Raw genomic sequence first — 15251 nt, forward strand, 5'->3', positions numbered from 1 at the left:
CAGCTCCTTGCAGAATGGGCTGCACAGGAGRGTCTGGCCCAAGGGCCCCTTTCAAGCTGAAGGGGAGAAGCTGACCATATTTGCACTTTGCAAGTATTTGGGTCTAAAGGGTGGTCTATCTGAGAGATGATGTTGGATCACCTTTGGGAAAGGGGAAGTACCACCTTCTCCAAGCACTGGGCTTAAGGCTGGTGAAAAGTCGGGTGTGGGTATGGGTAGCTCAGCCTGCTTTCTTCCACAGATATCAAGCATGGCAGAGGAGAGTGGAGAAAGAGCGTGGAGAGGCTGAGTTTGGTTCCTGGTCCTGACAGCCCTCAGGACACAAAGTGCAGGCTCAGAAACATGCCCTGTGGAAGAGGGTATAGAAAACTTGTTAATACATTTTGTCAGGGGTGGATGTTCCYGTTCCTTTGCACTGAAGTATCTGCTGAGACTTTGTGTGTGAACCCACCACAAAGAGCTGAAAAGGTCTCCTATTTGTGCATAGATCCAGCCTCATGAGTTGGAAATGGAGATGCTCAGAGCCTACGCAGAGCTCAAGGGCAAAGCAGTGRTGCTCAAAGACTACATGCGGCAGGAAAGCACTTGCCATCTAGGTGCAGCTCTCAGAGCCACTGCCACCACTTTGGCCACTGAAGCCTCAATGCTCAATTCTCTCTTTTTGCTGGGAGCAGCACTGGCTGCAGAGGGGCAGCCCAGCTTGTGGGAAGTCATGAGCTTTGCCTTCTTCAGCCACTGCTGACTGTAAGGCTGCAGGTGTATTTTTGGAAGAAAAGACCCCCTTTGTGGATGCTGTGTGCCTTGTTGCTGATGATGATTATGATGGGGCCATTGATTTTTGCCACACAGGAGGACTGGCCAAGGCACCACAACTCCTAGAGCTACTGAGCAGTAAATCTGCTGTTCAGGTAGGTAGGAAAACATGTTGTATTCTTATATACATAAAACATAGAATTAAAAAGATAAATCAGGCAAGCTACTCCCGTGAACTCACTCAGTTACAAATACTTAGCTATCCAAACATGCTTTTCAAGCTGTGAAAGGGCTTGGCGAGCTGTCCTGCTGCTGTGAGGTGATCTCATGTGAACAGAGGGGTTATGTGAAGTCAGATTGCTTTCCCACTTTGCTGATGGATGGCCTGCTCACTCTGCCCTTCACTGCAGGCACAATTAATCCTTCAGGCAGTAGTGTGCAAAGTCCCTGGTTTCATCGCATTGTAATGCATTGCAGTTACATAGTTTACTGCTTTTTAATTCTTTCAGCATGGGCTTGCAAAACAGCTGGTTTATCTTTAAATCAATCCTGTTTACTCTCAARTAAGCAAGGAGCAAAGAAGATGTGATTTGAACTGTTTGAGAAAACTTCRTGCCATGGGACATATGAGCTGAGGTTACAGCCCAGTTTAGTCAGCTTCAGAGTCCACACCCACAAATCAAGGTTTCTAGCTTGCTTAAAACTCGAGTTGTTGCGGCTGAGCTCTGGCCTCTGAGACCCCTGGGCCAGCACTCAAACCTGAGGCCTGCTACTCTGTACCTTGCCACAGGGACAAAAAATCAGTCAAGATTCAGGTCTGGAGTAAGAGCATCTCCTGGTCATGCTGAGTTCATGTGCAAGTCAGGTCTAGCAACTGAAGTCCCTGGAGAGTGGCTGTCCCACCAAACTCTAGCTCTCCCAGCCTCGTAGGTGATCTACATCCCCTTTTCACTTCTAGAGCTCTGACTTACTTGTTCTCATCTAGCTCAGTTTGGATGTGCACTTACTCACACCCACTTTCTCCTGTTGTCCCCATTCAGAGAGGAAGYTAAAGCTGCTTCTAACATGTTCTCTCCACAACCAACCTCACRAGGCCTTGTGATAAGCTGTAGCTCACCATCCGTTTTCACAGTGCTGCTGGTAAATCCAAGTAGGATGTCCAGTGAAAAGCATTTTGCTTTATAGCATTTCCAGGGCACCTGCCAGAGGTGATCTAATCACCCTGATCTAACCCTAGCTAAGACATAAGACAAGGGACAGAGAGGCGAGGATGCATTTTTTTGTACTGTTACTGGAAAAAACACTGTGGAAGACRTGTGGCTACAAAAGCTGAATGTGTCTCGCAGCCTCACTGCTGGTGTCTTGCTCTGCAGGGGAGACAGTTTTGACTGATCAGGGCTTGTTATAGCCCTGTGTGTGTCAGCTAGGTACAAAATTGCTGTACTCTCTGGCAAATTACCAGCTCTGGATGGGTAGTATGATAAAGCTGTCTTGCTGGTTGTATAGAGAGAGAGTGTCTCAAAACTGAAYGTGTGCTCAGGGGATTTTTGCCACACAGAAGGACTGGCCAAGGCACCGCAACTCCTGGAGCTACTGGTCTGTCCAGCCATTATGGCTCGGGCTATCTGGTATTTCCAGCCATGTGAATCCCAGTGGAAGGGAGCTAGGAAACACCTGTAATCCTGCMAAAAGCAAAATCCAAAGAGCCCTTGGTAGGTTTGAAGATGAGAGATATTCCCACTTGCCTGTTTATAGTAAAGGGACATTTCTCCTTTCAGCAAAAGTTCTGTGGTAGAAATCTCCCATGGGCAGGTTTTCTGGGCAAAAGGCAAGCCCTGACAGAAGCAAATTCATTTCCTTTGTAAAATTGGCCCTGACCAAGTCTAAGACGGGGTCAGAGAAGGTGCTGTAAGCAAACCCCGCTTTTTCCCACTGCAGCCACCAGGGCTTGTGGGGGGGGCTAGATCCAGCTGGGGATTATACCCCCTCTGCTCACATCCCTCAGCTTTAACGTCACCTTATTAATCAAGAGATCACTGCAAAGGTTTTTTTAATGACATTGAAAGAAAATAAAATTAAGAATACATTAAGCATGTTAAATTGAAAAGTTTTAAATCAAAAGGGAGATGCTGAAGACTGGCAGTCAGCACTGCTGAGGGCTGGTGGYACTGGTCTGAGAAGTTGCCCTTCTTCATCTCAGCCCACCTTGCCTTGTCCAGTGTCCACAGAGCCAGCAGGCTGGGAGTGCATGCTGCTCCGAATGCTGCAGAGGAGCAGAGATGAAGATGAGGCTGCAGTCCTGTCCYGATGGGGCAGGAAGGGCCAGGACAGTGAAGGGAAAGACCCTATAGATGCATATAGACCCACACAGATCTGAAGGGATGCGAGACTTCCCAAAACCATGTTCTTCCATGAAGAAGTGAACTTGTTTGCATGCTGGAAGACCTTGCAGGAGAAGCCTTTCCTGGTCTCTCCTCTGCATTTCCTCAGCCGATGGGAAACCAGCACCGCCGCGAGCTGATTCCTGCGGTGGTCACTCATTAACAGCCCACCTAGCTAGCCAAGGAGGTGCTGCCGTGCTGCACGTTACATCTGTACCCTCTGGCCGCTCGTTTCTGACGCTYGATTTCACTTTGTGGCGTTTTTATAGACCTTTTGCCACAGTGTTCATTTCCCACAGCCTTTTTTCTTTTCCCTTTACAGTTTCAAACRTAGACTGTGAGTGTGAGTTAAACCATCCCTGACTTACTCTCTGTCAGAAACTGCTCTGCAGCTCAGCCATGAGGTTTGTATGGATGCAAGGATCTAATTAGCTTTAAAAATTTTAGGTAGAAATCTCCCCTCTTCTGAGAAKGGTCTATTAAGTCTCCCAAAACAGACCTGAAACTGGAGCCATCTGTGAGCCATCCATGCTGCCTTGGCCTTTTTCCTTATAGTGAGTTTTACCCTGCAGAGGMGAAATTATGCCCCGTGACAACTTCCCCTCATCCAATTCTGCTTTATCCTATGCTCTTTTGTGCAGGCATGAAGACCACCACATTGCCAGTGGCGTAGGCAGTAACCAGAGATGAAAATGTTGAAATCATATTATATTTATTACATACATGAGATATAAAAACAAATTACCAAAATAGTATCATTTTCTGTGAGTCCACAGGACCTTGAAAGAAAAATACATATGCAAAGTGGATYGGTAGACTTGTGGCTTTTATGGTGTTGCACATTTTCCTTTTCTTTCTCCTCTCATTCATGAACAAAATACACTCTATGCAATGTGTTTAAAGATGCTTTACAGAAAAGATATACTTTAGTGCTGAAAACTGCAGTAAACTGTGCTATATTCCATACTGGTGTTAATGAGGAAGTATAATGGCCATAGATACTGCAAACAAAAACACAGAAGAAAACAAATCAAATGTTCAGTTTTAAATACTAACATAAAAATAAAATAAACTCCAGGCCCACCATGAATCACTGTCTTGTCGTACGCGAATAAGAGTCCTTTCCGTTCTCATAATCCRTTCCTTTTCCTGCAGGCAGAGTTTTCTCCCCTGGCAATTGTATTTTTTATTTCAAAGTCTCTTCTTCGTTTTATACTGTTTGTGAAGTCTCGTTGGAGTCCTGCCCATGGAGTCCAAGTGCTGGTCTGAAGTTGGGACTTCAGTGCAAATATATTATCTTTCAAATTGCATCCTCAGATACGCTGAGAGGCCAGTGCCAGGCTGGCCGTTCCCTTTATACCATTAACGCTGTCCACACTGGGGGTCTTCAGGAGTGCTTCTGTTTTAATGAGTTCTTCTCTTGTGCCATCTTCAACAAATTCTTTCCCCAACACGGTTAGACTTTCCACACCATGAAGTGGCAGGTAGTAAAGTGCTTTATACAATGACATATTTACATTGGGATAGGTTCATTTTTTTAACCCTTCATGGACAAAACCTCAGAGACATTACACCCTCTAGAGTCGGCTTTTCTCTAACACAACGCGGTGGATGGGATCTGCTCTTCGCCACGCTTCTGCAGAGGCAGAGTAATTCAATTCACTCCTGCCCACTACTGCAGACCTCCCCTGCAGCCCCCAGCAAGGCGTGCAGCGACGGGGGACTTTGGCCCTCTCTTCCCCACAGCACACTGGCATAAATTCAGGGTGCATCTCCCTGCTCTGGAAGCCGCTCAGGATTTACCCTGGTGACAGTGGAGCCTGCTTTGCCTCTCTAGGGTGACAACTGAGTCTGGGGTGGCTTCATAGGAGTTATTCCAGAATTGCACCGGAGTGGGACAAGAGCCCACCCTTGTTTTGATTTCCCTCAGCATAACTATGGCCTCGGGCTCACACAAGCACCCTTGCAAAGAAGCTACAGGAGAGTAAATGAAAATTGACAGGGAAGGGTTAAATCAGACARCGCCTACAAATTAGAACATCTCACTACACGTTTTGGAACTATTTTCTTACATTCCAGTTTTCATCCAAGAGGTCTTCTCTCCATGAAGGTTGCATTTTGTGCATAAAGAAATGCCTTAGGTGGCTGTGCACTTTTAATTGCAGTCTCGTTTCAAAATCTCTAGGACCTTTCTTCCGAGGGCCGACTTCCACTGCTGGACAAAGCTTTTCATGTTGACCACGAGTCTGCCAGTCCGCACATCCTCATGTCCTGCTACCAGGTATTCCAAGCCTGCAAATCAGCAAAGTGGTCAAGTGCTGCACAGAACAACTCTTAAGAGGTCTATTAGTGCAGCAAAGTTAGCAAAATGCTGAAGATCTACTGGGCAAACAGCGATTACATGGAGAAATATTTAAATATACGGATTTCTTTATATATCTGTATATCTTTAACTATATTTATACTTACGCAAAAACAATCCCTGGGGCTTAGCTGTCAGTGAGATGCAGTATACAAACTTGGATTTTGCTAGCTTCTACGTACAAATTGAAGTTGAGGTCTGGGAGCTGGCAGTACAAATTCTTCTATCTTGTTTATGAACCGATATTACATTCATTTGGCAGCCACCTGTCTCCCTCCTCCCCTAGTATATCTGGGCCTCAAAATTGGTTGGTCCAGTTCATTCCAGCGATGACTATGCAGGCTGGTACAATGCTCATGTCTTACCCAAAATCRTACTGACACGATGAGGTAAGTAAGATGCAGAGAGTAGACAAACTTCCTTTTCAACCTCTTTATAAAGGCAAATCTCATTTTCTCAGAAATGACATTTCCAGTGATTTATATAGCGGTGGTTTGGAGCATGAGCGTATATGTAAATTCTTACAAGGCAACTGGCACTCCAGGGGAAAAATATGAGACTATCCAAGAGAAACACAGCAAGAGTGATCACAGAAGCACTCCAGATTTAGGTCGAGCTGTAAGTTTTACTCTGTGCTACTTGCAGGAACTCTCTGTGCCTGTGCTTGGCAGAGTTGAGATTACTACGAGGGGAGCTTGTTCCCTAGAAGGCAGCTGGGACATTGAGAGCTCTCCGGTCTACTGTCCTCCTGGAAGTTCACCCTGAATCTCTGCATATATATGTGTGCTTGTAGTAAACATTCCCTCATGGGGATACTTAAGCACATTCATCATCTGAGCAACAGCCTGCAGGGATTTGATAAATGTTTGGAGTCTTTATTTCTTGCCAGAACTGYGCACAGTTGATACTTTGAAGTTTCCCATTAGGGCCAAGAGATTTTAGAAACTCCATTACTTCTTTTTAACATGAAAGCTGAGAGTAATGCGTGAGTGTAAACTCAGGAGACTCCAGCYGCTGTACTTCAAGGAAACACCAAGCTTTGCAGCGTAAATCGTAAGAGCAAATACCTGCCCTGACCAACCTGTCCAGGCTTGAAAGACAGTGGAGAAGCACTTGCACAAGAGAATTGCGGAGTTAAAGGCTGTTCCACTAAAATGTAGCAAATCTGAGCAAGGAGCCCACTTGGCTTTTTGGTAGACACTTTTCAGCAGCTTAAAATACCAGGCAACTGATGGCTGGGTTGTATGACAGCAAACTGGCAAGTGGCCARGAAGAGGGGGGGAGTAACACCCAGGGTGCCAAATGCTGCATAACATTTGCACCTTCACTCTTTCACCGATGTTCAAATGACAGTGATCTTAATTGCTTATGCTCTCTTACCCTCTGTTGGGGAAACCCAGGGAAGCTCCGCTGGTTAGTGGAGTCTCAGAGCTTTATGTCAGGTGAGGGGCTGCCCCATATATCTGACAGYTTCCATGACATTTCTTTAGGTTTATACTAGGGCAACTGTGTCTGGATTTTCTTGCCTTTGTATTGCACATGGAAAAATTAAGCAGCTGTATCTATTTAATTATGGATTTATGGTGTTTTACCACTATCCAAAGATCCTACTGTTTTTAAATGGAAAAGTCCTGCCTAACACTGATTCATCTGACCCTTGCACCTGACAGGACTTCCTGATTACAGCTGTGCTATTGCCTTCAAAGCCAGATTCAGTCACTCCAGTGGAGATGAAAGAGTGCAAATATCTCTTCAATGAATAACCTTTCTGCATGATTCAACCTCATAGACAGCCCTTTCCTCCCAAAAGAAGTTCTTAATGCTGCACATCTAAAGAAAATCTCAGTACTTAAGTCTATATTTTGATAGGATGATTTCCAAGTGAAATGTTTACAGTATAGAAAGAAAACTCTTTATCTGAATTAGTAACTTGGTTTATCTTAGAGTCATAAAAAAGGTGTGTCAGCTGGATCCTAGTTTTGCTCTACTGAAGGAAACCCCGAGTCTGCATTTCCCAGTCCCTATAAGAGGGGACTATTTAATCAGCGTTGATTATACTTCATTTCAGTTAAAGATGAGAAAAAAAATGAGAAGCTGAAGCTCTCCTCTCACTGCAGAAGGTAGAATACAGTTTCTTCTCTACCTTACGGATGCAAATTAATATTACTGTCAAAGGGACATCTTCCCTTGAGATTAGATGATAACTTCAGAACAGCAGTATGACTTAGATCAGATCTGAGTGTTTATACAGATTCAGATAAGCTCCAGTTTTGAAAAGATATGTCATACAGTTATGATGTGATATGTATCTGCCTCCCTCTGGAGATACACTGAGACTAGTAAACCTGTAATACTGTTATTACGCTTCACGAAGAGCAATTTCACTTTGAAAGTCTAGAGAATGAAAAAAGCTTTCCTATAGAAAATCGATATTTGACAGAGATTGCTTCTGGAATCCAAATGATGTAAAAGCCAGTGAGTTAATCAACATTGGGCTATAATTTAAGCTCATCGGTATGAGGGGATGGAGGGATGAGAATGAAATCTGTATAAATATGGTGGGGATGTACTTTTCACAGAATCACACACAGAATCACAGAGTGGTTGAGGTTGGAAGGGACCCCTGGAGATCATCCTGTCTAAACCCCTGCTCAAGCAAGGTCACCTAGAACACTTTGCACAGGATCACATCCAGGCGAGTTTTGAACATCTCCAGAGGAGACTCCACAACCTCTCTAGGCCACCTCTTCCAGTACTCTGTCACTCTCACAGTAAAGATTTTTTTCCTCATGTTCAGGCAGATCTTCCTGTGTTTCAGTTTGTGCCTGTTGCCTCTTGTCCTGTTGCTAAGCACCACTGGAAAGAGTCCGGCCCCATCCTCTTGACAGCCTCCYTTAAGATATTTGTAGACATTGATAAGATCCCCTCTCGGCCTTCTCTTCTCCAGGCCCTTCTCTTGCAGCTGTTCCTCATGGGGCAGGTGCTCCAGTCCCCTAATCATCTTCATAGCCCTATGCTGGACTCTCTCCAGTAGCTCCATGTCTCTCTTGTACTTGGGAGCCTAGAACTGGACGCAGTACTTGAGGTGTGGCCTCACTGGGGCTGAGCAGAGGGGCAGGATCACCTCCCTCAACCTGCTGGCAACACTCTTCCTCATGCACCCATTGGCCTTCCTGGCCACAAAGGCACTTGCCCTTGTTGAACCTCATGAGGTTCCTCTCCGCCCAGCTCTCCAGCCTGTCCAGATCTCTCTAAATGGCAGCACAGCCCTCAGGTGTGTCAGCCACTCCTCCCAGCTTGGTATCATCCACAAACTTGCTGAGGAGGCACTCAGTCCCCTCATCCAGGTCATTGATGAATAAGTTGAACAAGACCCAGTACTGACCCCGGGGACACCGCTAGCTACAGGCCTCCAGCTAGACTCTGCACCACTGATAACAACCCTCTGAGCTCTGCCTTGCAGCCAATTCTCAATCCACCTTGCTGTCCACTCATCTAACCCACAAAAAAAAAAAAAAAAAAAAAAAAAAAAAAAAAAAAAAAAAAAAAAAAAAAAAAAAAAAAAAAAAAAAAAAAAAAAAAAAAAAAAAAAGAAAGAAAAAAAGAAATGGAGCCTCAAAAAATTCCTCAACACTCATGTCTGTTCTTCTCCATGGAAATCTTTAGTAAAAAGTGAAAGATTTATATGATCCAAAGAAAAAAACAGAGTATTTTGTTTTCATAGTGTCAAAACTAAACACCTACCAGGATTAAGGATTGGGCAAGTGCAGCCTCTATTAGTCCAGGATTCAGGATAGAGAGTCCTCTTGCCCCGGAGAATCTTAAGCTTTGTAGATTTCAAGACTTTCTTGATCTTCACATTGACTTCTGCATGGGAGCCTTTATCATGAGCTGATAAGATTTTTGTCTTTATCACTAGGAAGAYATGAATTCAAAACAAAGAAAGAATAAACCATTCACAATAGTCTTTTTTTGTATAATGTGATTATAGTGGAATTATCCTGATGGTCCTTGATGAACAATTGAGGGTTGGCTCAGCACAGCAATAGGTAGTAGCAGTTGTTGGCCGTGGTTTAGCCTGGCCATGACCCTTGGACTTGCCAACCAGAGAGCAGGAGATGACCAATGACCTGATTTCCAAAACCTTTGAGGGCCCTGTTTTCCTCTGGAGCCCAGCAAAGACTTCTGCTTCCTTAGCACTTTTGGAAATCAGGCTGAAAGCCTTGGGTTTAGGGATGGACCCTGAGGCTTTGCAAACTGTGGCCCTCATGCAAAAAGCAGTATGGCAGGGAGGTGAACAGCTGCCCCAGTGAGTGTTCCTGCTGTCAGCCCTCCAGTTTTTGCAGACCTAGCACAACCCAAAGCAATGGCAGAAACTGACATGTTGGTATGGACTGAGGCAAATTGTGGGTACTTTTGAGCTCACAGATACCCATAGACACACTCCAAACTTTTGGTTTCCCACATATGATGGGCTAGAATTGGGAGACTCAGTGACTGCTGGCAATCACCTTCCTGTGCCCCCACGTGGTGCAGGCTTAGGACCCAGGGCCTGTGCATGGGCAACTCCCAGACTGTGCTGATGCCAGCAGTGGTAGGCACTATGCATGGTGGTGCTTTATTCGGAGTGTGTATTATGAAACACTGGAAACCCTTTCCTCCCACAGTATGGCCTCTTGAAACTCATGATGAGCCCTATAACTCATCTGTCTTTCCTGTTTAGCAGATAACTTTGCATGTTGAGTGATGAAAGGGTGGGAAGCCTGAGTGCACTTTAGATAAGATTTATGAACTTGGCATTTTTGTAACTTTTTAAAAAAAATTCTTATCTTCTGCAAGATTAAACACGGTCACTATCACATTCGGGAAGGAAAGCAAAGCAGAATCAGATTTTTTTCCTAGTATCACTAAGCCAGGGCTATATTTCAATGACTCGCGGCCCCTTGAACTTCCCTTTGTGGGTTGCTCTGCAGCCTGCAGAGGTATGGATTATCTCTCTGTGCRTTTGCAACTTTAGCACGAGACAGAACAGGTGCAAAAGACCTCTGGAAGATTACGAAGGAAGGGAGTATTAGAAAAACATTCCTTGCTCTGCAGTGGTCTGAAGGATGGTTCACTAGTACAAGCCTGAGGGGTTTTTGCACACAAAGCTCCTAACGGCTGCCGAGCAGTTTTCTCAGTGAAGTGTCTTGTGCAGTGATYACAGGCCCTTACTGAGTTCGGTATAATTCTGTTTTAGTAACTTCTAGACAATGCTTGGGGCACCTGGTCTACAGATACAGTTTCAGCAATCCGTTTTTAATAATAATGCTTTCAAGTCTGTCTCGGACCTAGACAGCCTCTCAGGGACCCTTCAATCTCTGTTTTCCTGCAATTTCCTGAGATTTTAACAGAGCGTATTTTGCTAACAAGAGTGGTAGGTAATAGAGTAAGATGCTTCCCCAAGCTTGATGGGGCACCAAAATGTCTATTTGACACTGAAATACATTTGAGGACTTTTGAAAAAGGCCTAAAATCTGTCTCAAGACTAAGCAGCCCATGGGTTTGCATGGTTGAAGCTCTCCAGAGCCTGTTACTGAGCATAGGCAGTGGTGGGATAGGATGCRCCCTTGCCACTGCGGGCTCTGGACGCTGCCTCCAGGAGCAGCAGCTGGCACCAGRGAAAGCTCTTATGCAGCCAAACTCCCTGGGGAGCCTTGGGAGGGCAGGAAAGACCAGCCAAAGCTTCACATCTGCAAATAAACCTATATTTCTCCTTATAATTTCCCCTTGAAAACGATCTCCAAAATAGTGAAGATGAAGACAGAGTGTTTATCTGTCCTGTGAAATACCTAGTGAGCTTTCATGGGATACCTATCTTCTCTTGCATGCTRTAGTAGAAGACTTAACCTGCATTATACCCCTTCTTCAGCCCTTGCTGATTTAAGACAGCTCAGAGAGACAAGCAGCAGCTCTGATGTTCCTCTGCTCTTAAGCAGACTTGTAACTCCTTCCTTTACTCTCCAACAACCTCACACAGCAACTCACCATAGGTGTACTTCATTCCACAGAAGACCTTGGGATTCCCTAAAACTTGTTCTTTACATTCGCATTTACCTGTGGAAAGAAAATGAAGCAAACGTTTATGTGTTGCACTCAACAGATGGGCGTCTTCACCAAAGCTTGGGAATAGACAGAGTGAAAAGATGCGTAATCTTTGCCTTCACCTTTGGTGAGTTAGATCAGTCTGGCTGGGGAGAAAACAGAGCATCTGAGGGGGCATCTTGGCTCCTCTGACATCGATGGGAAGTTGCTAGTATTGCCCTTCTGGCAGGCTCCCTGCCCACCTGCAGCCAGCATGTTTTAGAAAGCTGGGAAATGSTCAAAATCTCCCCATGAAGGCCTCAGGAGAGGCGGCCCCTGCACAGTCCTGGAGGTCTGATTCTTCTCTAACTTGCTCAGCCATAATCAATAATAATTGATTATGCCAAAKTATGCTCATTTACTCCACAGCTGGGCAGCGAAACCTCACCAACTTTCTAGTTAATTCCACTACCCAGCTTAATGTCTCCTTTGCGGCCAGAACCCAAGGGCTTCCCAGTCAAGGACACGATATTCTGTGTCAGGGCCCACCAAGTCTCAGGGCTACAGGGGGTTTTAGCTGCATCACTGGGGTTGAGCTGTCTCAACCCCTCGCCTGGCTCAGCAGGGTGTATTCATCCAGTGCAAACGCAAGCATGGTGTGAAAAGCCCTGCTTTTTGGATCCAGGTTGAATGTACAGTCTTAGTCCGAGGGCAATTATTTTTTGTTAACTGATTAAAGAGAAAGAAAACAAAGGCCTTATTATTTTGTGTGTGGATGCAAATAATAAGCAGGACTTTCCCTGGGGTATTTTCCTCATCGTAATGTTCCAGACAAAATTTTGAAAGGAAATGTTGTAGAGGATAAGGTAGATTAATGACTTCAGTGATCTTAGAACAAAGAATAACATGATATACTTGCTTATGTTTAAAATGAAGTTGCCCAGACAAATGATGGCGTTTTCCCTTCAATTAACTCAATTATTGTATCTTCAAGATTTTATCATAGAGCTTTCTGAAAATGCAGGAAATTACACTTGCCTGCTTGTATGTAATGGGGAGGATGGACACTGTCGTCCCTCTGCACTCACCAGCAGAGGGGTCAGACTGCCTGCCAACAACCACACGTGGCACCTAGAGTGTCCATACTATAAGAACGGGAGGAAAACAATTTCTCTAACTGAAATTGTGCCTGAAATATGAGGCAGTCTGTAGCTGCATTGTAAGCTATAATCAACATCAAAATTGTTGTGGGCTCCGGGTGCAAAAATTCTGATTTAGAAAATTTCTAATTCTCTGTCCATTARGTGGCAAGCATTATGCTTTAAATAACATTTTTGGGTTGTCCAACAAAACGGATTAGGTCTGGTAAATGTAAGGACACATTTGAAACATTGTGGACAAAACAAAACAAAAAGAGTCTTAAAAAACTTACACAGCAGAATTACTGAATGATCTAATTTAAGCTTACAGCAAAGCCTTCAAACTCAGAGCTTGGGCTGAAAATGCAGGCAGGTAATGCTTGTCTCACCGGCACCTAAACATCGAGTCCAGATTTTGAGCCTGGAAATCTGCCTAGATTTTGTATGTCTTAATATCTGTTGTCTGAATGAGCCTGAAGGGTCTTCAGGCTRGTGAAGGGGATGGAGGTGGCTGAGCAGAAGGTGATACGGGAATGCATATTCCCTCCTGCAACTAACGGTGAAGGCATTAATTACCAACCAGCGCAAGAGACTGCTGCCGCGTGGGCTCCTAGCRGGAGGGCAGGGGCAGAGAAGCACGTGTGAAGCAGCAGCCTTACCGGAGTGTCGCAGAGCCGAAAATCCCTGCTCGTCCTCCCAGCCCCAGGCTGGCTCGCTGTCGTTGAGCGCCGGCTGGAAGGGAGGCACTTCGTGATGCCAGTCTACGTCTGCGCTGCTGGAGGGAGAGGGACGCGGTAAGCCTTCCTTCCTGCCCACCCCGCCACAAATCCCCTCCGTCCACCACTAAGGGCCCCRTTCTCCACTTTCTCCGCACGTCCTGATTTTATTAAACACTCCCCCCAGAAGGAACAGTCTGGTCGTTGTTCGAGCACGCTACGAATCCATCTTTAAAACGCACTACAGGAATTTCCGCGCTATGAGTATCACCAGTACRGAAAAAGCGGGAGATGCAGGATCTGGGCAGCAGGCTCTTCCGAAGACGAGTGGTGGAGACCTCAACGTGCGGCCGCCGAGCGCGGCGCGGCCGGTGCCGGCTGAGTCGCAGCAGCGGCACCGCTACGCCGCCGCTCTCCGCCAGGCTCGCGTGCCACCCCGGGGCGGGAGCGGGAAGCGGCTGCCGGGGATACGAAGGAYGCTAGCCCCAAACGCCATCGCAGCGGCCCCGAGGACGACCGACCCGAACGCGCCGGCCCGCTGGCCGTTTATAGACGGCGCGTGGCCTCCGCTCCCGCTTCCGCCCTCCAGTTCCCGACGGGGGGCACCTACGCCCGGGCGCTTCCCGCGGCGCCTCCCTCCCGCCCTGCCGCCGCGGCCCGTGAGGGGGCGAGGGCGGCCCGACTCACCCGCCCAGGCAGCCGCCGGTGAGCGGGTCGCAGCGGCGGGCGCAGTCGCAGGGCCGGCAGCCGTCGGGGCCGAAGCCCCAGTAGCCGAGGAGGCAGCGGTCGCAGCGGGGCCCCGCCACGCCGGGCTTGCAGGGGCAGTCGCCGTTGCTGGGGTCGCAGAAGGTGCCGGGGCCCAGCGGCAGCGTGGCCGAGCCCAGGGGGTGGCAGGCGCAGGCTGTGGGCGCGGGGGAGAGAGAGGCAACGTCAGGGCGGCGCGGCCCCGGCGCGGTCCGGCTACGTACGCGATAAAACAGCCGCGCAGGCAGGAGCCCGGTGCCTCGTCGCGAGAGAAAAGCGTCCGAGCACAATCGCCTTGCAAAGTAATTGCAACTCTCTTGCTGCCGGGAGGCTACAGACCCCCTCAAAACGGTCATTTTAATTAAAATAAAGGCTGGCCGAAGCTTGCCTTTGATTTCTCTCTTTGCTTTTAAAGCCGTCGTTCGGGAGCGTTGAGGAGCGGCTGCCCCAGCCCCTGAGAGATTAGCTTCCGCCTCTGCTGCCAGGGCTGGGGCGCGCTTTCTGCCCCTCTCGCAAGCCCCTCGCGGCCCGGCGATGCCCGGGAAGAGCATCGGGACGCGGCAGGAGAAACGGCCGCGCTCACGAATCGGGAAGGAAACCAGTCCCCTCAGTCGGCTTCCCGAGCCGGTATTACGGGAAAGTGCCCAGCTGAAAAGCCGGCACCAGAAAGGGAGATGCCTGTCAAAAACAAACAAAATATAACTCCTGTGAAATCCTCCAGCATCACTGTGCTTTCCTATTTAGTTCAATTTCTGGGATCTGGCTGATGAAAAAAAAAATGAATTTCCCTGGAATACTTTTGTCTAAGTTCCCATTTACTTAAAGAATGGATTTCCTGTGAAAAATTTATTTGGAAGGAAAATTTTCACCAAGTTCTAATCCATGTATTTATTTTGCAGCTGTGAAGGCAATAGGAAGAAAAGCCACTGCGTGTAACACAGCTGTGCTTTGTCTTAAAATACTTACTGCTGCGCACATGTATTTAAATCTGACATTTTTGTGGTTTCAGGGATTTGGCATACCTGAACTGTAGTTCTAAAATATTAAAGGATGAATTAATATTGGCAGCCAATTTACAGAGGAGACTGTGATT

The 15251-nt window shown here is 46.8% G+C and overlaps 1 protein-coding gene and 1 non-coding gene across 3 annotated transcripts in view; both read right to left on the reverse strand.

Annotated features, from left to right (window-relative positions):
• Positions 1-3827: 3827 nt before the first annotated feature.
• The window catches only part of NTN4 (netrin 4), a 47521-nt gene continuing 36097 nt past the window's right edge, over positions 3828-15251 (reverse strand). The window contains exons 6-10 of one of the 2 annotated variants that reach the window (XM_085321319.1): positions 14102-14315; positions 13358-13470; positions 11524-11592; positions 9241-9411; positions 3828-5426 (exon numbers count right to left, since the gene is read on the reverse strand). In XM_085321319.1, coding sequence (XP_085177445.1) covers positions 5290-5426; positions 9241-9411; positions 11524-11592; positions 13358-13470; positions 14102-14315 — 704 coding nt within the window. In that variant the 3' untranslated portion in view covers positions 3828-5289. Of the gene's footprint in view, positions 5427-9240; positions 9412-11523; positions 11593-13357; positions 13474-14101; positions 14316-15251 lie in introns of both variants that reach the window. The other variant, XM_085321318.1, reaches the window with a different exon arrangement.
• LOC146586420 (U5 spliceosomal RNA) lies at positions 9092-9207 on the reverse strand. Its single transcript, XR_014897818.1, has one exon. It is a non-coding gene; the product is annotated as a U5 spliceosomal RNA (small nuclear RNA).

The sequence above is a fragment of the Rhea americana genome, unplaced genomic scaffold (genome assembly GCF_003343005.1).
Source record: "Rhea americana isolate MKP2758 unplaced genomic scaffold, rheAme1 scaffold_69, whole genome shotgun sequence".
NCBI classification, from domain to species: Eukaryota; Metazoa; Chordata; class Aves; order Rheiformes; family Rheidae; genus Rhea; species Rhea americana.